This window comes from Pelobates fuscus, chromosome 2, assembly GCF_036172605.1.
Source record: "Pelobates fuscus isolate aPelFus1 chromosome 2, aPelFus1.pri, whole genome shotgun sequence".
NCBI lineage: Eukaryota > Metazoa > Chordata > Amphibia > Anura > Pelobatidae > Pelobates > Pelobates fuscus.
In genome coordinates, this window is record NC_086318.1 from 268,170,604 (window position 1) to 268,195,854 (window position 25,251).

General features: G+C 43.5%; 1 protein-coding gene across 1 annotated transcript in view; it reads left to right on the top strand.

Annotated features, from left to right (window-relative positions):
* The window catches only part of B3GALNT2 (beta-1,3-N-acetylgalactosaminyltransferase 2), a 331,198-nt gene that overhangs the window by 285,548 nt on the left and 20,399 nt on the right, over window positions 1-25,251 (top strand). The window contains exon 10 of the mRNA XM_063443383.1: window positions 10,608-10,767. Coding sequence (XP_063299453.1) covers window positions 10,608-10,767 — 160 coding nt within the window. The remainder of the gene's footprint in view (window positions 1-10,607; window positions 10,768-25,251) is intronic.

The following is a 25,251-nucleotide window of genomic DNA, read 5'->3' on the forward strand; positions in this document are numbered from 1 at the left end:
ATCACACAACCAGAACAAAGTGGTGAACATACCCAAAAAGGGGGCATGTCTGTGTCCCCATGTCTCCCAGTCCCTTAGTGTATCTGTCCCCATGTCTCCCAGTGTCCCCATGTCACTAGAACACTGGGAGACATGGGAACACTGAGATACTAGGGAAACCTGAGGACACTGAAACACTTGGAGACATGGGGACACTGGGTGACTTTGAGACATGAGGGGACACTGTGATATATAGGGAACACTGGAGACTTGATAAAGACCTGGGTACAGGTCAAAACGTTGTGGTGTCCAATAAACCTGCTTTAATCTATCACAGAGAGCCTGAGATTTTTTCTTTTATACTAGGGAACACTGGGAGACATAGGGACACTGAGATACTAGGGACAATGGGAGTGCCCCATGTCTCCCAGGTAAAGTCGCCCAGTGTTCCCTAGTGTGTTTGTATCCCCATGTCTCCCAGTGTGCCATAGAGTCTGTGTCCCCATGTCTCCCAGTCCCTTAGTGTATCTGTCCCCATGTCTCCCAGTGTCCCCATGTCACTAGAACACTGGGAGACATGGTAACACTGAGATACTAGGGAAACCTGAGGACACTGAAACACTTGGAGACATGGGGACACTGGGTGACTTTGAGACATGAGGGGACACTGTGATATACAGGGAACACTGGAGACTTGATAAAGACCTGGGTACAGGTCAAAACGTTGTGGTGTCCAATAAACCTGCTTTAATCTATCACAGAGAGCCTGAGATTTTTTCTTTTATACTAGGGAACACTGGGAGACATAGGGACACTGAGATACTAGGGACACTGGGAGTGCCCCATGTCTCCCAGGTAAAGTCGCCCAGTGTTCCCTAGTGTGTTTGTATCCCCATGTCTCCCAGTGTGCCTTAGAGTCTGTGTTCCCATGTCTTCCAGTGTCACTGGGAGAGACATGGGGACACAGATAAATGGGGACTCTGAGAGACAAGGGACACAGACACTAGAGACACTGGAAGACATGGGGACACAGAAACTAGGGACACTGGCTGGAAGACATGAGGACACTGAGAGACTTGGGGCCACTGGGAGACATGGGGCCACTGTGTCCCTATTGTCTCAGGGTCTTCATGTTCATCAGTGTCCCCAGGTCTCCAAGTGACCCCTAGTGTCTCAGTGTCACCAAGTGTCCCTCACCGTCCCCATCTCTCACAGTTTCCCCTAGTGTCTGTGTCCCCAGGTCTCCCAGTGCCCCCCTAGTGTCTGTGTTCTCAAATGTCCCTATGTCTCCCAGCGTCCCCTAGTGTCTATGTCTCCCTGCAGCCTTTCCCCCCCATTGTTATGGGCAAATGCAAATCTTGTATTTCTCAAACTGTGTACTTTGTCTTTAAGAGAGATTGCAAACTGACAAGGTGTTAGAAATAGAACATATTGTTTTTCATACATGTTTGCTTAAGACCGCAGGGCGTTCTATGTCGTCCCTATTTGGATGGCTCTAAACGCCGCAGGGCGGCATTGAATGCCCTGGGCGGTCTTGCCTCCCACGTGGCCGGCGGCACATGGCCGCTGCTGATCGCGTTTGGGGGGCATGCCTGGCCCCCCAGGCTGCCCCCCTGTGCCCGGGGACCGCGGTCTGCAGCTTCCGATCGCAGTGACAAGCTGTCACTGCGATCGGTATTTTAAAAATCGGCTGACACATGGAGCCGCGGCATTTTCACTCTGCCGATCGCGGTCGGGACACCCTAGGCAGTACCGATCTGGTCGCAGAGACAGCCTCTCGCTGCGATCTGGTCGCAGAGACAGCCTCTCGCTGCGATCTGGTCGCAGAGACAGCCTCTCGCTGCGATCTGGTCGCAGAGACAGCCTCTCGCTGCGATCTGGTCGCAGAGACAGCCTCTCGCTGCGATCTGGTCGCAGAGACAGCCTCTCGCTGCGATCTGGTCGCAGAGACAGCCTCTCGCTGCGATCTGGTCGCAGAGACAGCCTCTCGCTGCGATCTGGTCGCAGAGACAGCCTCTCGCTGCGATCTGGTCGCAGAGACAGCCTCTCGCTGCGATCTGGTCGCAGAGACAGCCTCTCGCTGCGATCTGGTCGCAGAGACAGCCTCTCGCTGCGATCTGGTCGCAGAGACAGCCTCTCGCTGCGATCTGGTCGCAGAGACAGCCTCTCGCTGCGATCTGGTCGCAGAGACAGCCTCTCGCTGCGATCTGGTCGCAGAGACAGCCTCTCGCTGCGATCTGGTCGCAGAGACAGCCTCTCGCTGCGATCTGGTCGCAGAGACAGCCTCTCGCTGCGATCTGAGTTACTATGTGTCAGCCTACTGGCTGACACATAGTAACTGCAGGCAGGATCCCCCCTGCAGATCGCGGTGGGGGGCATGCCTGGCCACCCAGGCACCCCCCCTGTGGCCAATTACCGCAATCTGCAGGAGGTGATCCTGTGTGTCAGCCAGTGGTGTGAAATCACTGGCTGACACTGTCTCTGCCCCTCTCCTGTGAAAAATAAAATATTAGTTACAAATAAAATATATTACAGTTACAAATAAAATATACTTAGATCATATATATTATATATATGATCTAAATATATATATGTATATACACATTTACACATATATTACATATATTAATATCAAAATACACGTAGAAGAATATTGATTAAATATATATATATATATATATATATATATATATATATATATATATAGAATGTGACGGCAGATAAGAACCATTTGGCCCATCTAGTCTGCCCAGGGTGTATTCCATCAGGTCCCATTGACTTATTTGTCTTTACTTTTGACAGTTGAAATAGAACCTCTTCCTTTGTAAACTCACATGTAATAAATGACTCATTTGTCCCCCAAAACAAGGACAGAAGGTGCCTGTAGCAAGTGTGTTAAAAAATGATAAGCTTAGAGTCATGTCTACAAATGCTCGCAGTTTAGGGAATAAGATCCATGAACTTGTGGCAATAATGGCAACTGATAGTGTAGATTTAGTCGCTGTTACTGAGACATGGTATAATGAAAAAAATGACTGGGACATAGCAATACCAGGGTACTCTTTATATAGAAAAGACAGGGAAGGCAAGAAAGGGGGAGGGGTGGCCCTGTATGTGAAGGATAGCATAAAATCTAGCCTAATAGAGTCCATTTGGGTTACGTTAGAATTTGGTAATCACACAGTAGTTCGTGTAGGTGTGATTTATAGGCCCCCAGGACAAATTGAAGAGTTAGATAATCTACTAGTTGAAGAAATAGCTAAAATGACAATGAAGGGGGAAGTTATCACCATGGGTGACTTTAATCTTCCTGATGTGAATTGGAAAACAAAAATAGCTACTTGTGCCAGAAGCACACATATTCTAAACTCCCTACTGGGATTGTCTCTAAAACAAGTCGTTGAGGAGCCAACTCGTAAAGAGGCCATACTAGATTTAGTGTTAACAAATGGAGATTTGGTATCAGATATTACTGTAGGTGAAAGTTTAGGATCCAGTGATCATCAGTCAGTGTGGTTTAATATAAGAACAGTGACTGAGTCACACCACACAAAAACAAAAGTTTTAGACTTTAGAAAAACAGACTTTTCTAAAATTAGAATATGTGTAAAGGAGTCATTATCAGACTGGAACAACTTAAATGGAGTCCAAAATAAATGGGATTATTTAAAAGCTGCACTACTGAAGGCAACAGAAAATTGCATTAGGCTTGTCAGTAAAAGCAAAAAATTCAAGAAACCACTGTGGTACTCCGCAGATGTGGCCAAAATAGTAAAAAACAAAAAGTTAGCATTTAGTAATTATAAAAAAAACCAGAGTGAGGAAGACAGAATGACCTATAAGATTAGGCAGAAAGAGGCTAAGCAAGTTATAAGAGCTTCCAAATCACACACAGAAGAGAAAATAGCACAGTCAGTAAAAAAGGGGGACAAAACTTTTTTTAGATACATAAATGAGAAAAGAAAAGTAAAACAAGGATTAGTTAGATTAAAAACAAAGAAGGAAGGTATGTAGATGAGGATAAAGGTCTAGCTGACTGCCTCAATGAATATTTTTGTTCGGTATTTACAGCTGAAAATGAAGGAAAGGGACCTCTGTTAAAAAAAAAAAGGATAAATTAGTCATTTATTACACGTGAGTTTACAGAGGAAGAGGTTCTATTTCAACTGTCAAAAGTAAAGACAAATAAGTCAATGGGACCTGATGGAATACACCCAAAGCTATTAAAAGAGCTTAGTGGTGTACTAGCAAAACCATTAACAGATTTATTTAACCAATCATTGTTAACAGGAGTAGTCCCATAAGATTGGAAGTTAGCGAATGTTGTGCCCATTCACAAGAAAGGTAATAGGGAGGAGTCGGGCAACTATAGGCCAGTAAGCCTTACTTCAGTAGTGGGGAAAGTGATGGAAACCATGTTAAAGGATAGGATTGTTGAACATCTAAAAACACATGGATTTCAAGATCAGAGACAACATGGGTTTACTTCAGGGAGATCATGCCAAACTAATCTTATTGATTTTTTTGATTGGGTAACTAAAATTATAGATAAGGGTGGTGCAGTAGACATTGCTTACCTAGATTTCAGTAAAGCTTTTGACACTGTTGCACATAGAAGGCTTATCAATAAACTGCAATCTTTGAGTTTGGATTCCAATATTGTTGAATGGGTAAGGCAGTGGCTGAGTGACAGGCAACAGAGGGTTGTAGTCAATGGAGTATATTCGAAGCTTGGGCTTGTCACCAGTGGGGTACCTCAGGGATCTGTACTTGGACCCATTCTCTTTAATATTTTTATTAGTGATATTGCAGAAGGTCTTGATGGTAAGGTATGTCTTTTTGCGGATGATACTAAGATATGTAACAGGGTTGATGTTCCAGGAGGGATAAGCCAAATGGCAAATGATTTAGGTAAACTAGAAAAATGGTCAGAGTTGTGGCAACTGACATTTAATGTGGATAAGTGCAAGATAATGCTTCTTGGACGTAAAAAACCCAAGGGCAGAGTACAGAATATTTGATAGAGTCCTAACCTCAACATCTGAGGAAAGGGATTTAGGGGTGATTATTTCTGAGGACTTAAAGGTAGGCAGACAATGTAATAGAGCAGCAGGAAATGCTAGCAGAATGCTTGGTTGTATAGGGAGAGGTATTAGCAGTAGAAAGAGGGAAGTGCTCATGCCATTGTACAGAACACTGGTGAGACCTCACTTGGAGTACTGTACACAGTACTGGAGACCATATCTTCAGAAGGATATTGATACCTTAGAGAGAGTTCAAAGAAGGGCTACTAAACTGGTTCATGGATTGCAGGATAAAACTTACCAGGAAAGGTTAAAGGATCTTAACATGTATAGCTTGGAGGAAAGACGAGACAGGGGGGATATGATAGAAACATTTAAATACATAAAGGGAATCAACACAGTAAAGGAGGAGACTATATTTAAAAGAAGAAAAACTACCACAACCAGAGGACATAGTCTAAAATTAGAAGGACAAAGGTTTAAAAATAATATCAGGAAGTATTACTTTACTGAGAGGGTAGTGGATGCATGGAATAACCTTACAGCTGAAGTGGTAGAGGTTAACACAGTAAAGGAGTTTAAGCATGCGTGGGATAGGCATAAGGCTATCCTAACTATAAGATAATGCCAGGGACTAATGAAAGTATTTAGAAAACTGGGCAGACTAGATGGGCTGAATGGTTCTTATCTGCCGTCACATTCTATGTTTCTATGTTTCTATGTTGTCCTTTTTCCTAACTGAGGTCCCTTTCCTTCATACTCATCTGTAAATACTGAACAAAAATATTAATTGAGGCAGTCAGCTAGACCTTTATCCTCTTCTCTGTACCTTCCTTCTTTTGTTTTCAATCTAACTAATCCTTGTTTTACTTTCCTTTTCTCATTAATGTATCTAAAAAATGTTTTGTCCCTTTTTTATTGACTGCTATTTTCTCTTCTGTGTGTGATTTGGAAGCGCTTATAACTTGCTTAGCCTCTTTCTGCCTAATCTTATAGATCATTCTGTCTTCCTCCCTCTGGGTTTCTTTATAATTATTAAATGCTAACTTTTAGTTTTTTACTATTTTGGTCACATCTGCAGAGTACCACAGTGGTTTCTTGAATTCTTTGCTTTTACTGACAATCCTAATGCAATTTTATGTTGCCTTCAGCAGTGCAACTTTTAAATAATCCCATTTCTCTTGGACTCAATTTAAATTTCTCCAGTCTGATAACGACTCCTTTACACATATTCTAATTTTAGAAAAGTCAGTTTTTTTAAAGTCTAAAACTTTTGTTTTTGTGTGTTGTGACTCAGTCACTGTTCTTATATTAAACCACACTGACTGATGATCACTGGATTCTAAACGTTCACCTACAGTAATATCTGATACCAAATCTCCATTTGTTAACACTAAATCTATTATGGCCTCTTTACGAGTTGGCTCCTCAACGACTTGTTTTAGAGACAATCCCAGTAGGGAGTTTAGAATATGTGTGCTCCTGGCACAAGCAGCTATTTTTGTTTTCCAATTCACATCAGGAAGAATAAGTCACCCATGATGATAACTTCCCCTTTCATTGTCATTTTAGTGGTTTCCTCAACTAGTAGATTATCTAACTATTCTATTTGTCCTGGGGGCCTATAAATCACACCTACACGAGTTACTGTGTGATTACCAAATTCTAACGTAACCCAAACAGACTCTATGTTCGTCTCACTAACTTTTATTAGGCTAGATTTTATGCTATCTTTCACATACAGGGCCATCCCTCCCCCTTTCTTGCCTTCCCTGTCTTTTCTACAGCGAAGAGCTTCACGTAATTGCGAGTCTACATAATAATGAAGATATAAAATAAGATAATAAGGAAGCACTTTATGGTTAGGATTGAAACACTTCAAACACTACAATTAGTCACATTAGGTAGTAAAGGGACATGGAAATACGAATAAGGTAGATAGTTCAGAAAGGAATAGGAGCAGCATTGGTGGACATGTTGGTGGTTTAGTAGGACTACCTCTGAGCATAGAGGGGATTGGCGGCTAGGAACTCTTGTTTAGCATTAAACCATTTAAAACAATTTGAAGGGACACTGTATACACCCAGACCACTTCAGCTCAATGAAGTGAGTTCTAGGTGCCAACTCCCATCACTCTTAACCCTGCAGTGATAATTATTGCAGTTTTTATAAACTGCAATAATTACCTCTGAGGGTTAACTCCTCCTCTAGTGGCTGTCTGCTAGACAGCCACTAAAGGGACTTCCCACTCTGCATGAGGACTTTCAACGTCAGATTTTCCCCATAGGAAAGCATGGAATAATGCCTTCCTGTATGGAGATCCCACGTGGGCAGAGCTGAGCCAGCACCAAGGGACATCGGTGCTGGACCCAGGTAAGTGACTGAAGGGGTTATGAACCCCTTCAGGCACTGAAGGGAGCCTTGACAGAGGGAAAATCTATAGTGCCTGGAAAAAGTTTGTTTCACAAGCACTATAGAATAATTTTAATGCTGAATAAGACCGTGACAAGGAACTCTTGACACTATTACCACTTCAGTGATATGAAGCAATCATAGTGTCTGTATTGTTACTTTCGGGAGTCTTCTTCTGCAAATTGTATATATTTGTGGTGTAATTTTAAGTTTGCTTTTAGCTAAAATGCTTAATTTAGGCATAGCAAATCATAATATCAAAACTCAAAGTTTGAGAATCTTAAAGGACAAATCTCTGCTTTTGGACCTGGAATGTAGCAAAATATTGCTAATTGCATTGGGGGAAATAAGGCTTTATTTTTTTCTTGTTTTGGCTGATGATTTTTTTTTTTTTTTTACTACTACTGTAGCGCACAACAGGTTTTCATCAATTTATTATTATCTGTGTGTGTATTAAAAAGTTGCAGTAATATTGTGGTTTTCTCAGATTTGAGCTATAGTGGCCACATGAAATGTATCCAAAGTTCTACTAGGTAAATAACAAAGGATGCCTACTTTTATGTAAATATATACTTATGTGAAGCAGTTTTGTCTTCTGTGACAACTATTAATCCCTTAAGGACCGTGGACATACCAGGTACGTCCGAAAAACATGGCTCTTAAGGACCTCGGACGTACCTGGTACATCCGCGGCTATTTTGAGCGCTGGGAGCGATCGTCATCGCTTCCAGCCGCTCTTATGGTATTACACGATGCCTCGATATCGAGGCGTCTTGTAATACCCCCCTACACTGCCGGGTTTGCCGCACGTGGCGCCCGGCAGTGTAGGGAAGAGCATCTGAAGCCATCTGTACTTTCCGATCGCCGCGTTAATATATTATAATAAATAAAAGTGTGTGTGTGTGTGTGTGTGTGTGTATATATATATATATATATATATATATATATATACACACACACACACACATACACGTATTGTGTGTGTGTGTGTGAATATACTTTGGCCAGCGCTTGTGACTAAGTGGCTACAAGAAAAGACTGGACTTGTCTACATTTGAAAATGGTATGCCATGATGGGATTATTTCACATTCCTGGGCTACCATATGATCTCAAAAGGCAACAAAGGTCCAGCAAACCAATCTGGCAAACTAGATCGGGCAAGCCCTATATTGACCCTGTAACTTTCCAAAATACCATAAAACCTGTACATGAGAGGTATTGTTATACTCGGTAGACTTCGTTGAACACAAATATGAGTGTTCTAAATCAGTAAAACGTATTCCGACTATGAAATCACCAGTAAAAGTGCAGTTTTTGTGTAAATAAAAAAATGCAAAAAGACAAAGGAAAATGCTAACTTTGGCCAGCGTTTGTGACTAAGTGGCTACTACAAAAGACTGGACATTCCCATTTTGAATACCCTGGGTTGTCTACTTTTACAAATGGTATGCCATGATGGGGTTCATTTTCAATCCTGGGCTGCTATATGGTCTCAAAGGCAGCATAGGCCCAGCAAACCAATCTGGCAAATTTCAACATGGAAAAGGGGAAAGCCCTACATTTGACCCCTGTAAGTTTGCAAAAGCCCATAAAACCTGTACATTGGGGCACTGTTGTACTCGGGAGATGTTGCTGAACACATTTTGGGGGTTTCTTTGTCAGTAACACATAACAAGAACTAAAAATCCATGCCTAAAGTATAATGTGAGAAAAAAATAACACAAAAACACGACTACCCGAAAGTTTGACAAAGACTGGTGGTAGAATTAGTGCATGGAAAGTGTTAAAATACCACTATTTGAAATACCCTAGGGTGTCTACTTTTCAGAAATATATGGTTTGATGGGGGTATATTACATTGGCCGGCTTCAAAAATGACCCAAATAGCACATGTGGGCATGATGACCAGCTGAGAAAATTCCAATTTTTTTAGCCCCCAGAGAACCCAACACACCTATACATGGGTGATATCACTGTACTCAGGAGGTGTTGCTGAACACATATTGGGGTGTTCTTTGGCAGTAACCCTTAAAGTTCTCCGTACATGTATTCTTAAATTGCTATATGTATCGAAAAAGTCACAAATTTTTTTCTTTTTTACATTTGGCATAGATTGGTGGTAAAATGGTTGCGTGAAAAGAGTCAAAATACCCCAAGTTTAATACCTTAGGTTGTCATCTTTTAAAAATATATATACATGTGTAGGGTTATTCAGGGATTCCTGACAGATATCAGTGTTAAAATGTAACTTGCGTTAATTTTGAAAAAAAAATGGTTTGGAAATAGCAAAGTGCTACTTGTATTTATAGCCCTATAACTTTTTAAAACAAGCTAAGAACATGTTAACATTGGGCATTTTTAAACTCAGGGCAACATTTTGAAACTATTTAGCACGGGTGTTTTTTGGCGGTTGTAGATGTGTAACAGATTTTGGGGGTCAAAGTTCGAAAAAGGGTATTTTTTTTTTCATCATATTTTTTTTTATATTAAATTATATTATATGATGAAAATAATGGTATTTTTAGAAAGACCATTTAATGGCGAGAAAAACGGTATATAATATGTGTGGATACAGAAAATGAGTAAGAGGAAAATTACAGCTAAACACAAACACTCCAGAAATGTAAAAACAGCCCTGGTCCCAAACGGTAAGAAAATAGAAAAGTGGTCTGGTCACTAAGGGGTTAAACTTAAAGGCAAAAATTACCACGTTTTAAGATATTACAGTAAAACGGTCACTCCCACAGGAACATATTTCCTCTGTAACCACTGTTATTTTAATTTAATAATCCTTTTATTGAATTTGAATTATTTTAATGATCCTCATTGAGAGCAGTGATTACCCAATTCCTGACAGACGCACTTAAAATGGCAGGTAGGAAACTTGAGGAGATCACTGCTGAAATGTCCATTTTTCCTTATGGTTTGAAGCACCCCATTTGTTAAGGGTAAGTGTTTTCTGAATTTAAATTTCACACCTTAGCACCCACTTAGGATTGCAGTGTAGTTTTAACACTCCAATTTAGATATTACTTGTATGTCATTTGGGTGCGGTATTTTTGAGAAAACCCACCTTAGGTGTTATAGCTGTTTGGTTGCACTTCATTTGGTCATTTTATTTATTCACAATTATTTTACGAACCTGTATTTACGGATTTACTGTGCACATAATGAAAGTTTACCATTTCAAGTTTCAGGCTAAACTGGGCAGTAGATCGAACTGGAAAATGGCAAGAACTGGAATACCTCAGTCCAGCATATCCTGCTTTTGCATGTGGCTCTGGTTATGTTATATCTCAAGACATTGTTCAGTGGCTTGCTAGCAACTCTGGCAATTTAAAGACTTACCAGGTAAAAATTGCTTACTTTTATAATTTTTTTTTAAGTAGAATCAATGTGAATAAGCAATATGTCTGACTCCCTAGGCATGTGTGAAATTTAGTTCTAGAATTCTTTGGGAAGACTTGTATATGTGGAATTAGAAACTTGTAGACATTCTCTTTAGTTAGCAGTGGATGTTATCCAAAAACCTAGATTTAATCTTTACAGCGTTATTCACCAAAGTGAGGATTCAAAGTGAATTTCATGGGGTGAGATGGAGTAGTATGCATCGAGTATCATGTCTCTGCAGTAGCCAGCTCTCATGCTGGATGGTTAACAAGAACCTGTGTAAGAGACATCAAAGAAAAAACAACCGAATGTACACATGAAACGTAAAGGACCACTATAGTGCCAGGAAAACAAACTCCTTTTCCTGGCACTATAGTATTAATAGGTCCCCCCCACCCTCATGGCCCCCCTCCCGCTGGGCTGAAGGGAGAGGAAGGGGTTAATCACTTACCTGTCTCCTCCTCCTTCGGTTGTCATCGGCTGAATGCGCTTGCGCGGCAAGAGCCGCACGCACATTCAGTCAGTCCATAGGAAAGCAGTCTCAATGCTTTCCTATGGACGCTAGCGTCTTCTCACTGTGAAAATCACAGTGAGAAGCGCGGAAGCGCCTCTAGCGGCTGTCAATGAGACAGCCACTAGAGACTGGATTAACCCATACGTAAACATAGCAGTTTCTCTGAAACTGCTATGTTTACAGCAGGCAGGGTTAACCCTAGATGGACCTGGCACCCAGACCACTTCATTAAGCAAAACAGCTTCTCAGCAAGTTTGCCCCAAGGACTTCTTCTCAAGTGCCATGGCATTTTGTATGGGCCTAGTCCCCGAGTGTTGTCAGGTGTCAGCCACCTGTGAGCCTCCGTTGTGGCAGGGTCCCAAGTGTCCATAAGGGTGGTCGACTGTGGTTCCTTTTTACTTTCTGCCAGTCCCCGTTCTTTTAGGAAGGCTGGTGCCCCTTCGATCGACATGAGTGTATGATTAGTTCCATTGTGGATTACCACAAGAGTTCCTGGAGCTCCCCAACGGTAGGTTATGGTTCATCAGGCTTGCAAGCTCCGCCCGGCCCTGTTCAGTGTTTTGCAGTGGATGTGATCTCGGGGGTGTTGCAGTGGATGTGATCTACTTGATTTTGCCAAGGCATTTGATACAGTTCCTGACAATAGGTTAATGTTCTTACTAAAAGAAATTGGTCTTGATGAATATTCTTGTTATTGGCTAGAACATTGTCATTAATGGTACATTTTCAAGCTGGACAAAAGTGGTAAGTGGTGTTCCTCAGGTTTCTCTTTTGGGACCACTATAGGCACCCAGACCACTTCAGCTCAATGAAGTTGTCTGGATGCCAGGTCCATCTAGGGTTAACCCTGCAGCTGTAAACATAGCAGTTTCAGAGAAACTACTATGTTTACAATAGGGATAATCCAGCCTCTAGTGGCTGTCTCACTGACAGCCGCTAGAGGCGCTTCCGTGCTTCTCACAGTGAAAATCACATTGAAAAATGCTTTCCTGTGGACTGATTTAATGCGCGCACGGCTATTGCTGCGCATGTGCATTCGGCGGATGACGTCAGAAGAGTGAGGAGAGTTCCCCGGCGCTGGAGATTGTTTTCCTGGCACTATAGTGGTCCTTTAACATATTTATAAATGATCTTGAAATGGGCATTAACGCCATGTTTTAGTGTTTGCAGACACAAAACTTTGTAAAGTATTAACATGTGGATATTGCTTTGCTGCAGAGGGATTTAGATAGATTGGTGGACTGGGCACTAAAATGGCAGATGAAATGTGATGTAGAGAAATGCAAAGTTATCCACTTCGAGTAAAGAATGCACAAGCAACTTACACACTAAATGGTAGTGAATTAGGGATAACCAGACACGAAAAGGATTTGGTAATTGTTGTAGACCACAAATTAGGCAGCAATATGCAATGTCAATCGGCACTTGCTAAGGCCAGTAAGGTTTTGTCATGTATAAATAGGGGCATAAATTCTCTGGATTAAATTATAATTTTGCCTTTTATAATGTGCCTCTATAAATCGTTGGTAAGACCACACCTTGAATATGCTGTGCAATTTTGGTGACCTGTTCAAAGAAGGATGATATAGCACAAAAAAAGGGGGGAAAAAATTGGCTACAAACTTGATAATGGAGCATTTTAGTTATGAAGAATGGTTAAAAAATTGAAATCCCAAGAAGGGGACGTGGCATGGATGCCGGGGAAGATGGCAGGGTAATTCTAAAAAGCCTAAAGGCTCCTCACATATCCTCGCCAAAAGCTCCTTTCCGACACGAACATAGGCAAAACTGTGGGGAGGGTTGGATCCGGGACCGGCCCAAGCTACCGCGCCTCACAAGGCCACAGGGTGCCCTATTTGGAAACGAGCCAGGGGACGCGGCTCTCAGTATTCCATGAGTTCGGACGGGGGATGCTGTAAGGGGGGAACTGCAAACATGACCACACAGGTACCACTCCCAGTACATATTGTTTTGGAACGGACAGGAAGTCAGGGGAGGGTTTCGTGGAAGGGTGAGGTGGATTGGGGGATACCTTGGAGAGGATCCCATCTCTAAGGGAAGGGAGGGGTAATAGATACTACCCAAACTGCCCTATCGCTGTTACCTTATGGACTGGGCAGACTTATGACACCCCCATAACAGATCCCACACTCAATCCTAACCACGGTGTCCAGGGAAGACTGCCATAGAGACACAGGGGAGCCCTTGCCTATTCCCTATATTCCTGGAATATGGGATTTACCAAAAAAGTTGGGGTGAGCCCTAGGGCTGGATACTACCACGGTAGAAGCTGTCTTTATACAAGCATCATACAGGCCAGGGGAATTCAATGAGTACATGATCTTGACATTTTTCTAGCTTGCTGAGCTTGGCACAACGTTTTTATATGTTATACGTTGTTGTATATAAGTAGTTCCCTTTTACATTGAAAATGTACCATGTTCTTACTCACTGACCCAAGTAACTCATGCTTCATCTGGCGAGGATACTTGCCACATAATCATAACCATCAGAGCCACTTGAGACGTGAGGCTCTGATTGAGTCGGGTTTTGTGAGACACAGTGGTCACGTGACGACCTGTTTGGGAACGGACCCTGGTCACCTAACCTAGATTTATTCGGAGGTTCTTGGTTTTGTTCTACTCTCCCATGGAACTGAGCATCTTCTACAGGAGGGCACGGGCATAGCTGCTCCCCGATGCTCCTTTCCCAACATGACGGTTCCTACTGGCTTTTCTTTCTGCTATTTCTATCTTTCTGCAGGTATTTAAACCAAAAATTACCTTTCCTTATTGCCCTGTCGTGGTTTCCCTAGTGGTTGTCCGAGAGTGCGTTCTTGATTCAAGTATTTTCTGGTTTTTGACTTTGGCTTTGTTTGGACTTCCCTGTATTCTGGTATCCCTGACTTCTGGCTTTCCTTTATCATTGTGTCTCTTTCTGTATCCTCTGACCTAGGCAAGTACCCTGACTACTCTTTGGTACATTAAGTCCGGCCATCCTAAGGCCCGGTAATACGTTGCCTATTAGTCATCTGTGTGACAAAATTCTACGTGCTGGATCAACTAGTAATCCTGACATTACGACATGGCCATAGATTCTGTAGAATTGTGTCAGCACATAGCTACTTACGAGAGAAAGCTAGAGGAGAATGAGCACCGTATGGATCAGTTTGCCCAGGCTTTCAGTACGCTCATTACTCGAAAAGCGCATTTGCAACCTGCGGCTTCTCCGACTGTGTCACCTCCGCCTAATGTACCTCCTGTAGTACATAGGGCACCAGGGCCGGACTGGGATAAAAATTCGGCCCAGGCATTTTTTTATCACAGCGGCCCACTAAGAAAGGGCGGGGCAGAGAGGGTGTGTTTTGTCGTCACTGACGACAAACACGCCCCCTTTTCAAAGTGCAGGCCAGGGCAGACCATGCGCAGAGCTCTGCTAAAGAGCTCTAGCATGAGAAAAAAGCCCTGTATTGGTTCTGCACAGTGCAAGCAAATGTAATAACATGCTTGCACTGTGTTTCCTTGCAACTTGTCTCTGGTGTCTCTATAAATGGATACCAGGAGACAAAAATGCCAGGAAAGAGTATTGTGCTGTGTTTGGAGCCTGCTTGTGGGATTGTGTGTGTGTGTGTATAGAGTGAGCTGATTGTGGTGTGGTATTGTGTAATAAGGTCGGTTTTAGTCGTGTTGTGTTTGTGGCGTAATGTAATGCATATGTGGCTAGGGGCTGTAGAGAATGTGTGTATAGGGGATGTAGCAAGTGTGTGCATACAGGCTATAGTGTGTGTGTATATGTGATGTAGTGTTTGTAGAGAGTGTGTGTTTAGGGGTGTAGTATGTGTTTGCTTACAAGGAATCTAGTGTGTGTATAGGGTATCCAGAGTGTGTATGTCAGGAATGTAGTGTGTATGTATATGTATATATATATATAATATGTTTGGAAGTGTGTGTATGTGAGGGGTGCAGTATGTGTGTATGATGGGTGCTGTGTGTGAGGGTGCTGTGTATGATGTGTTTTGTGATAGTGCTGAGTGTGATGTGTGTGTGAGTCCTGAGTGTGATGTGTGTGTGAGAGTGCTGTGTGTGAGTACTGAGTTTGATAGTGCTGTGTATGATGTGCGTGAGTGCTGAGTGTGATGTGTGTGAGAGTGCTGTGTATGATGTGTTTTGTGATAGTGCTGAGTGTGTGAGTCCTGAGTGTGATGAGTGTGATGAGTGTGTGAGAGTGCCGAGTGTGATAGTGCTGTGGATGATGTGTGTGAGTGCTGAGTGCGATGTGTGTGAGAGTGCTGTGTGTGATGGGCGTGAAAGTGCTGTGATGGGAGTGAGAGTGCTGTGTGTGAAAGTGCTGTGATGGGAGTGAGAGTGCTGTGTGTGAAAGTGCTGTGATGGGTGTGAGAGTGCTGTGTGTGATGGGTGTGAGAGTGCTGTGTGTGAAAGTGCTGTGATGGGAGTGAGAGTGCTGTGTGTGATGGGAGTGAGAGTGCTGTGTGTGATGGGAGTGAGAGTGCTGTGTGTGAAAGTGCTGTGATGGGAGTGAGAGTGATGGGTGTGAGAGTGCTGTGTGTGAAAGTGCTGTGATGGTGTGAGAGTGCTGTATGTGATGGGAGTGAGAGTGCTGTGTGTGAAAGTGCTGTGATGCGAGTGAGAGTGCTGTGTGTGATGTGAGAGTGCTGTGTGTGATGTGAGTGAGAGTGCTGTGTGTGATGGGTGTGAGAGTGCTGTGTGTGCTGTGTGTGATGGGAGTGAGAGTGCTGTGTGTGATGGGAGTGAGAGTGCTGTGTGTGATGGGAGTGCGAGTGCTGTGTGTGATGGGTGTGCGAGTGCTGTGTGTGATGGGTGTGAGTGCTGTGTGTGATGGGTTGAGAGTGCTGTGTGTGATGGGAGTGAGAGTGCTGTGTGTGCATGTTAGAAGGGATTGAGTGTTGGGGGGGGTAAAATAAAAGAGTAGGCATTATGTCCCCCCCCTCCCTTCTTACCTTTAGCCTGGGAGGGGGGGACCGGCATGCTGGTGAGTGGGAGGGGGGGCCGGCAGTCCGATACCATCCCTGGTGGTCCAGTAGTGAGTGAACTCTAGCCTGAGGGCTAGAGTTCACTCTCGCAAGATCCGGTCGTTGCCATGGCAACGCTCCGGGTCTCGCGAGAGGAACCCGGCGGAGCTGCAAGATAGAGCTCCGCCGGGTCCTCCTCTTCCTCCCTCCCTCCCCAGCCGCATGTCTTTTCAAGGGGGCCGGTGAGGGAGATCCCTCACCGGCCTTTCATTGAAAACAGCGGGGCCGGCGCTCGGATAGTGCCGGCCCTGCAAAGACCGGCAGGGGAGATCCTGGGACCTTCCCCTGCCGGCCTCGACCCATGGCCACCGCGGCCCACTGGGCATTTGCCCGGTGTGCCCGATGGCCAGTCCGGGCCTGTAAGGCACCTACTATCTCCCTATCTCCTCCCCTGCATTTTGATGGTAATATTCAAGAATGCTGGGGATTCATTAACCAAATTGAGTATCATTTTGAGGCCTCACCGGCATCTTTTCCCACTGACCGCGCTAAAATTGGTTACCTGATGAACCAACTTAAAGGTAAAGCTTTAGCTTGGGCCAATCCATTATGGGAGAGTAGTAGGAGCATTGCACATAATTACCAGGAATTCCTTGCGAAATTTAAACTTACGTTTGAACCATTAGGCAGGGAGGATGCCTTAATTCATATTAGACAAGGTAACCGGTCTATCTCGGAGTATGCCATAGAATTTTGCACCTTAGCTTCCGAGGTAGACTGGACTAACAGCGGATTAATCTCTGCATTTAAAAAGGGATTATCTGAGACTATGTTGGATGAGATTGCCGCCAAAGAACTAACCAAAAAACTCAATGAGTTTATTACGTTTATAATGCTAATTGATAATAGACTCAGAACCAGAAATAAAACCAGAAGTACGGCTTTTCCATTAGCACCTCATTTCTCCAGACTGGTTGTTCCTGATCTCTCTGTACAGTCCGAACCCGAACCTATGCAGTTGGGGGTCACTAGACTGTCTGAGGCAGAAAGACAACATAGGAGAAGAGAGGGTCTATGCCTATACTGTGGTAAAAAAGGACATATGAGGAGTACTTGTCCCATACGTCCGGAAAACTACTGCACCTAAGAACTTAAAGGGGATAGGTCTTAGGTGTAATGGATACGTCCTCTGGGAATAACAAAAATAGATTTCTCCTTGATATTACGATCATAGTTGACAAAAATAACTTCATGCAAGGCCCTAATGGAAATTTCATTGATGTTCATTTTGTTAAAATTATTGCTATACCCATCAAGGAGAGAATATCACCTCTGGCTGTTGAAGCTATTAATGGGAGACCTGTCTCTCAACCCTTAATCACCCACAAGACCTTGAGCATTAACATGTCTATTGGTGCCTTACATAAGGAAGATATAATATTCCAAGTTATTGCATCTCCTTCTTGCCCTATCATATTAGGCTTTCCTTGGCTTAGTAAGCACAACCCTCATAGCGACTGGGCTAATGGGGAAATATTGGAATGGGGCAAGGATTGTAATGGGAAGTGTATGTTACACCTCACCAAGAGAGTGGGCACCATTAAATTACCCACTACTACACCTCAGACCCCCGAAGTTCCCATACAATACCGGGAGGTTAAGGAAGTGTTTAGTAAGAGTCAGTCCAATATCTTACCTCCTCACAGGTCATATGACTGCTCCATAAATCTGTTACCCGGCGTTATGCCACCTAAAGGGGCAGTATATGCCTTATCGCCACAGGAGAGTAAAATAATGGAAGAATATATCAAAGACTCACTAAACAAGGGCCATATATGGAAATCATCCTCACCTGCTGGTGCAGGCTTCTTTTTTGTAGAAAAGAAAGATGGAGAATTACATCCATGCGTTGACTACAGAGCATTAAATAAGATTACTGTTAAGAATACCTATCCTATTCCTCTGATTTCCAAATTGTTTGATAGATTCCAGGGTGCTAAGATCTTTACTAAACTGGATCTCAGGAATGCATACAATTTGGTAAGAATCAAGGAAAATCATGAGTGGAAAACTGCATTTAACACTAGATGCGGGCACTGTGAGTACCTTGTCATGCCTTTTGTGCTATGCAATACACCGGCCGTATTCCAGGACTTTTTTAATTATGTACTCAGGAATTATATTTATTCATTTGTCTTGGTTTATTTGGATGATATCCTTATTTATTTCCCTGACCCCATCACTTATTTATTCCCCAATCCCATCACAAACAGGTCAAACAAGTATTGCAGACTTTACTGGAAAACAAACTTTATTGCAAATTGGAAAAATGCTTGTTTGATCAGACTGAAGTACAGTTTTTGGGGTATAACATTTCTGCCTCTGGTTTTCAGATGGATCCTAAGAAACTACAAGCTGTTATACAGTGGCCAGTACCTAGTGAACTAAAAGACATCCAAAGATTTATTGTGTTTGCGAACTATTACAGAAGATTTATCAAGGGGTTCTCTTCTGTAATAGCCCCATCACCAATATGATACGTAAGGGGGCTAGTAGTACGGTATGGTCTAAGGAAGCTATGGAGACTTTTGAACTTCTTAAACAAAGGTTTGCTTCTGCCGACATACTGAGACACCCTGACACCAGCAAACCCTTCATATTGGAAGCCGATGCCTCCGAAACTGGGGTAGGGGCGGTTCTTTCTCATTGGGAAAGTCAGGACATCCCTTTGCATCCTTGTGGTTAGTTTTCCAGAAAGTTGTCTCCCGCTGAACGCAATTATGATATTGGCAACAGAGATATTGTTGCCCATTGTCCTAGCACTTAAAGAGTCGCAACATATTTTGGAAGGTTCCAAGGATCCCCTTTTGATCATTACGGACCATAAGAATTTGGCTTATATAGGGGATGCTAAACGTCTATCTTCTAGACAGGCCAGATGGTCTTTGTTTCTCTCTCGCTTTAACTTCCTTATAACTTACAGACCTGGTCCCAAAAATGGTAAAGCTGATGCCTTGTCTAGACAGTTTGATACTAAGTCTTTACAGGAACACAATACATCCCCTATCGTGCCTCCTGAATGTATCATCACTTCTACTGTTCTTTCACGGTCTTCTCCCTTGCTTGGTGCTATAATGGATGCTCAGTCTCAGGCACCATTAGGTGAAAGAGAGAATGTGCTGAATGTGACTGCTGGACACCCAGGTATCAATAACTCCATATCTGCGATCACAAGATCATTTTGGTGGGATTCCCTTAAAAAAAGATGTGAAGGATTATGGGCAGGCTTGTTCAGTTTGTGCTGTTTCTAAGGTCCCTCATAAGCTTCCTTGTGGTTTGTTGCAACCACTTCCTGTATCTAGTGTCCCATGGTCCCACTTGTCAATGGACTTTATCATGGAACTTCCAAGTTCCAATGGCTATACCACCACCATTCTTATGGTGGTTGACCGCTTCTCCAAGATGGCTCTTTTTATATCACTTAAAAAATTGACATCCTCTCAAGACCTGGTTCTTATCTTTATATGTGAGATTGTCCGACTGCATGGCATTCCTCACAATATTGTGTCTGATAGGGGCTCTCAATTTGTGTCTCAGTTTTGGAGGGCATTCAGTAAACAGTTGGGCATTGAATTGTCTTTTTCTTCTGCTTACCATCCCCAAACTAATAGCACGACTGAGAAGGCTAACCAGTCAATAGAGTTATATCTGCGTTGTTTTGTAAATAGCCCTCCAGATAATTGGTCCAAATTACTACCCTGCGCAGAGTTTGCTAGGAACAATGTTAGCCATGACTCTTCTGGTTACAGCCCGTTCTTTGTTAATAACGGTCATCATCCTACTGTCCTGACTGCTGTTTTCTCCCAGACCGATATCCCTGCTTTGGATGATCACCTTTCTTCTATTCGTGATACTTGAACCAAAGTTAATTCCGCTCTCAAAACTGCGGCTGATCGTTCTATGCGGATAAACAGCGGGATGCCAACCACGTTTACCAAGTGGGTGACAGGGTATTGTTATCATTGCGCAACATTAAGGTGAAAATACCTAGTGTGAAGTTTGCACCCAGATTCCTGGGCCCTTTTGTATCCTTCGGAGAATTAACCCTGTGTCATATTCTCTTGCCCTCCTGGCATCATTACGTATTCCCAATACCTTTCATGTGTCGCTACTCAAACCTCTTGTTTGCAATAAGTATACGGTCACAAGTGTTCCCCCAACTCCCTTGGTTGTTTCTGGACAGGAAGAGTATGAGGTCTACTCCATAATTGATTCCAGGTTTTCTCGGGGCGCTTTGCAGTACTTAGTTGATTGGCAGGGCTATGAGCCTGCCGACCGTTCTTGGATTCCGGCCTCTGACATACATGCTGGCTGCAAGATCCGCTATTTTGATGCTAAATTTCCTCTCAAGCCTGGTCCTGCCTGCCCGGTGGGCGGTCTTCAGGTGGGGGGTGTTAGGTGGGGGTAATGTAAAATTTTTCCTCACCTCATGGTGTCTCTTTCTGTATCCCCTGACCTCGGCAAGTACCCGGACTGCTCTTTGGTACATTAAGTCCGGCCATCCTAAGGCCCGGTAATACGTTACCTATTAGTCATCTGTGTGACACAATTCTACATGCTGGATCAACTAGTAATCCTGACAGATTGAACAAGCCAGAAAAAAGGTCAAGCGCCCCTCCAGGGCCTCTATAGTTTTTATCCAAGAAATGCACTTTAAGGAAGAGGCAAAGTCCAAACTACATAACCACCAATATCCCACGGGATACTACAATGACTACCACCGTGGCAAAGCCAGAAGCGCGGCAGGGTTATGACGGACCGGAAGGGCAGGTTCCTTTTCCTGAAAAGGCACGAACACAGGGAGAAGGACAAACACCTTCGCTAACGTGTATGCGCAGAACCAAATACACTATAGGTTCCTCTCCTGTCCACTCCACAAACTACAAAAATTTACAGATGGGGGGAGACTTTAACCTTACACTAGACCCTAAATGGGACTCTTCCTCCGGCACATCCCATGTCCCGCCCCAACATATCTCCATGATCAAATGACTCCTAGCAAAGGCCCAGCTAGTTGACTGTTGGAGAGCCTATCACCCTGAGAACGGGACTACACATTCTTCTCCCACCCACATAACTCAAACACGCGCATAGACAATTTGTTCATGTCACATTACCATCTCTCCTTAGTCCTACAAGCCGAACAATGCACTGCTACGTGGTCCGACCATGCCCTGGTGACAATCACGCCCTGTCCCCCTCTATAGACCAGTTGTGGCCAAATTTTGTCTCAACAAATATATGCCCTCTCTGCCTGAAGTAAAATCCGACATCAGGACAGTATTGATTAGAATACTTCACAAACAATACACCAACTCAAACATCCCCGACAATACTTTGGGAAGCACACAAAAGCGTAGTGAGGGAACATTTCCTGTAAAAAAAAAGCTATACTGAAAAAACAATGGGAGTCCAGAAGCGTCTTACGGAAATCCAAATGATAGATGACCTCAATAAGGGCAAACAACACCCCACACACCAAGACAAACTACTACAGCTGAGAAGTAACCTGACAGAACTGCTTCAGGCAAGATATCTCGTTATAACAGATAAAGATCTTGTTATACCAAACAATGTTGATCTTTTTTTTTTTTTTTGTCAATCTTTCTTTTTATTGAGGCATACAAAGTGGGGTACAAAATAAAGAGAGGGAAATGCAATAATGGTTTACAGCGGAGGGTTCGTACATCATAAATTTGAAGAAACTACATTTCCTGAGAAGCGATGCCTCATTTTTTTTTTTTTTTAAACTTTTTTTTTGGGGGGGGCTTGTTGTGTAGCAAAAACATATAACCAGAAGCAATGCCAGTCTAGGTAAACTATTAAAATAAAGAGTCAGTAGGCTATAGAACATCGTAGACACGCATTAGGTGATTAAATTGTCAGGCTGAACATTCAAGAATATTGCAAGCTAGACAACTATCTGAATACTCTTCAGTAGGAAAAACAATTTGTAAGGAGGTATCTATGCTAAACGTGCATACAGTGGTGGCTGTGCTCAAGGCTAGACATATATGGCTGTGTGAGTTTAGTAAAAGTTACATTTACACTTCACTGGGCATACGACAGGTGTATACATATGTATGAGGTGCCTATGTTTGCTAAGCTGTGTAGGTTGAGTGTATTCTCTGAGCCTCACTGTGGCAAGAGTAAGCTAAAAGGTTGTAACGTAGTTTTTCATTTCAGCTTATTGGAAAAGGTGTGGTACAAGGTTAGATCAAACATGACAACTTGAAACAATAAAAGGTTAATGCTATAGGTTAAGTGAAAACGTTGCTTCTCTATCGTACAATGCTAGCATGGCTAGGGTGAATAGTCAGATCCAACTAGTGGTTACATTCACTAGGCCTGAACTGCTGCAGCTTATTACAATATAGACTGAAAGTCGTGGTGCTTCAGACCACAGCGTGTTAATAACCTGGTTGTGCTACGCGGCCATTATACAATACGGTATGCTGGGTCTATCTTATAAGTAAATGCAAGGGCCACAGACACGGACCAGAACAAGCAAGACATTGTATTACATTTAAAGTAGCCCAGGTAAGTGTTAAGTTATAAGCGCACCATTACTGTGTGTGTAGTGCCTATGGCTGGTTGTGCAGGGTGAATGTTCTCCCTGGATAGGGGGACTTATACATTACTTCCGGCTGCTGAGAGTGTCAGTCTCTGCTTTAAAGGCAGGGTTGTTGGCCGTGAGCCGTGGATTGCATAGGACCCGGTTGCTTCACCCGATGCCCGTTCTGGCAATTTTGCTTGAGTGGTTGAGTAATGGTCCAGTGACTTTGCCTGTGTGGCAGGGCTTGCGCCCCATCAGGGTCTCCTCCCCGGTGGGCTGCAAAAGGGTCATCCGTTGGCTTCGTCCACCTGCAGACGTCTTTGCTGCGTCCTGGTCAGCAACACAGCAGGCTTTGTGTGCATCCCCTCGCGGGGCTGCACTTTGTTGATTGAAGGTTGGTGGAGTCGCTTGATGGGAGGCTGGTCGGGTGTACCGGCAGGCTCCTCTGGGGCTTGTACTGTTATCTGAGGGCCCCGGTGCTGGTTCCCGCCTTGATGAGCATTGGCTATGCTTCCGACGGGTTGCCACTTGGGAGTTACAGGGTGGGTTCCCCTGCAGGAGACGCCGGGTAGCCAGGCGGATACACGCCATCACCTCCCTTAGCGCTAGCTTGTAGATTTGTCTTCGGGCTTTAAACTTCGCCCAGAAGTAGGTGCATAGCCGGCTAACGAACTCCGATGTGTGCGTGGGTGGCTTAGGAGGTGTTCGTTTGGTCCGAGGCTGCGTCTGAGCCGCCATCTTGGCTAGGCCTTGTTTATCCCGCTTGGCTGGAGATTTTGTCGCTCGTTCAGGCGGTAGTATGGGGATAGTCGTCCCCAGCGAGGACTGGGATGTCCCCCACCGGTCCAGAGGGGGGTAGCAGGGCTGTAGTGGGCTCTCGCTTGTGAGCTCGTCCCGTGTCGGAAGAGCGGCCGCCTCCCCCGGACCTCAGGCTTTGCTCTGGTGTAGGCCGCATGGCCGGTAGTGATTTGTCGGCAGAGCACCGGTGCTGGACTGGTACCGTCCTGCTCGGCATGTTGCTCTGAGTCTGGTCCCGGTCACTTTGAGCTGCTTGTGTGAGTTTGTTGCACGATTTTAGCTCGTTTGTGCCAGTTGTTGCTGGAGCTCTTAGGATGTGCTACCAGCCATCTTGGCTGTCAGGCCCCGCTCCAATGTTGATCTTTTTACCAACATTCAAGTAGAGGAGCATTTGGAAAATAGTGATCACAATATGGTAATTTTTTTAATAAACTCAAAAAAGCAAAAGCACGTGGGGTATACTAAAACGTATAATTAAAAAAAAAAAAGCAAATTTAAATAAGATTAGGGCAGCTCTACAACATATCAACTGGCATAAACTCCTTAGTGAAAAAAAAACACTGAGGATAAATAGAAACTATTCAAACAAACATTAGAAAGGTACATTTCAGTATGTACTATTGGTTAATAAATATAAAAGTTTGAGAGTTGAGTTAGTCCCAGAGTGTCCTGAATATCTGTCCTGGATCTCGCTGAATGTCCGAATCTGAAAGCCCAAAACTAACCTCTCTCTTCCCTTTGTCCTAACTTTTTAAAGGGAAAGATTCTCTGTACGTCCTTAGTTGGTAGAACCAATAGGATACTGAAGGTGTGGTCAACCTGCAGATCGCAATTTAGATATTTGGTCCATAGAGGGCAGTCTCGCCTCACTAAACTTTCCTAACCAGGAAAGAGTTAACTTTTCCTGATGACGATTTTGACTTCATTTGGCTTATCTAAAATGACTACCATAATTTAAATTTGCTGTCAGTTCAAAGTGTTTCTTTGGATTTTCTCCAGACAGTGTGTCGACAATTCCTGTTGTAAATTATAAAATTGACAGTTCTAAACTCAATTTCACCCCTTACTTACAATGGGACCTTGTAAAATTTAGAATTAATTACTTAGTCTTCTCTGTCACTAGTGTCTGTGTTTAAAATGATTTATATTCCATTAACATTTAAACAGAGCATTCCATCCCCCTGCTTCATTGCTTATCACTTGGCTTGTTGACATAATGCATTCCTTAGCTCAGGCTAGTGGCTAGTTACAGAAAGGAAATGCATTTTGTGTCTGTTCTTGCCTGAAATACAAAATGGAGTCCGCTATGTTCTGAGTGACTCTGGCAATACACTTTTAATTTCTATCTTAGCACAAAATGTCTGCCGATATAAATATCCTGACACACATACTCCAAGCAAAAACATGCTTAAAATTCAAACAGGCAAAAACTGCTCAGTGCTAAATACCCTGCAAGGATGGGCAAATTGTATATCCCCTGTTGGCAAAGCATTGTTAGACAGATGGGATCTGTATTTTGGCCACCCA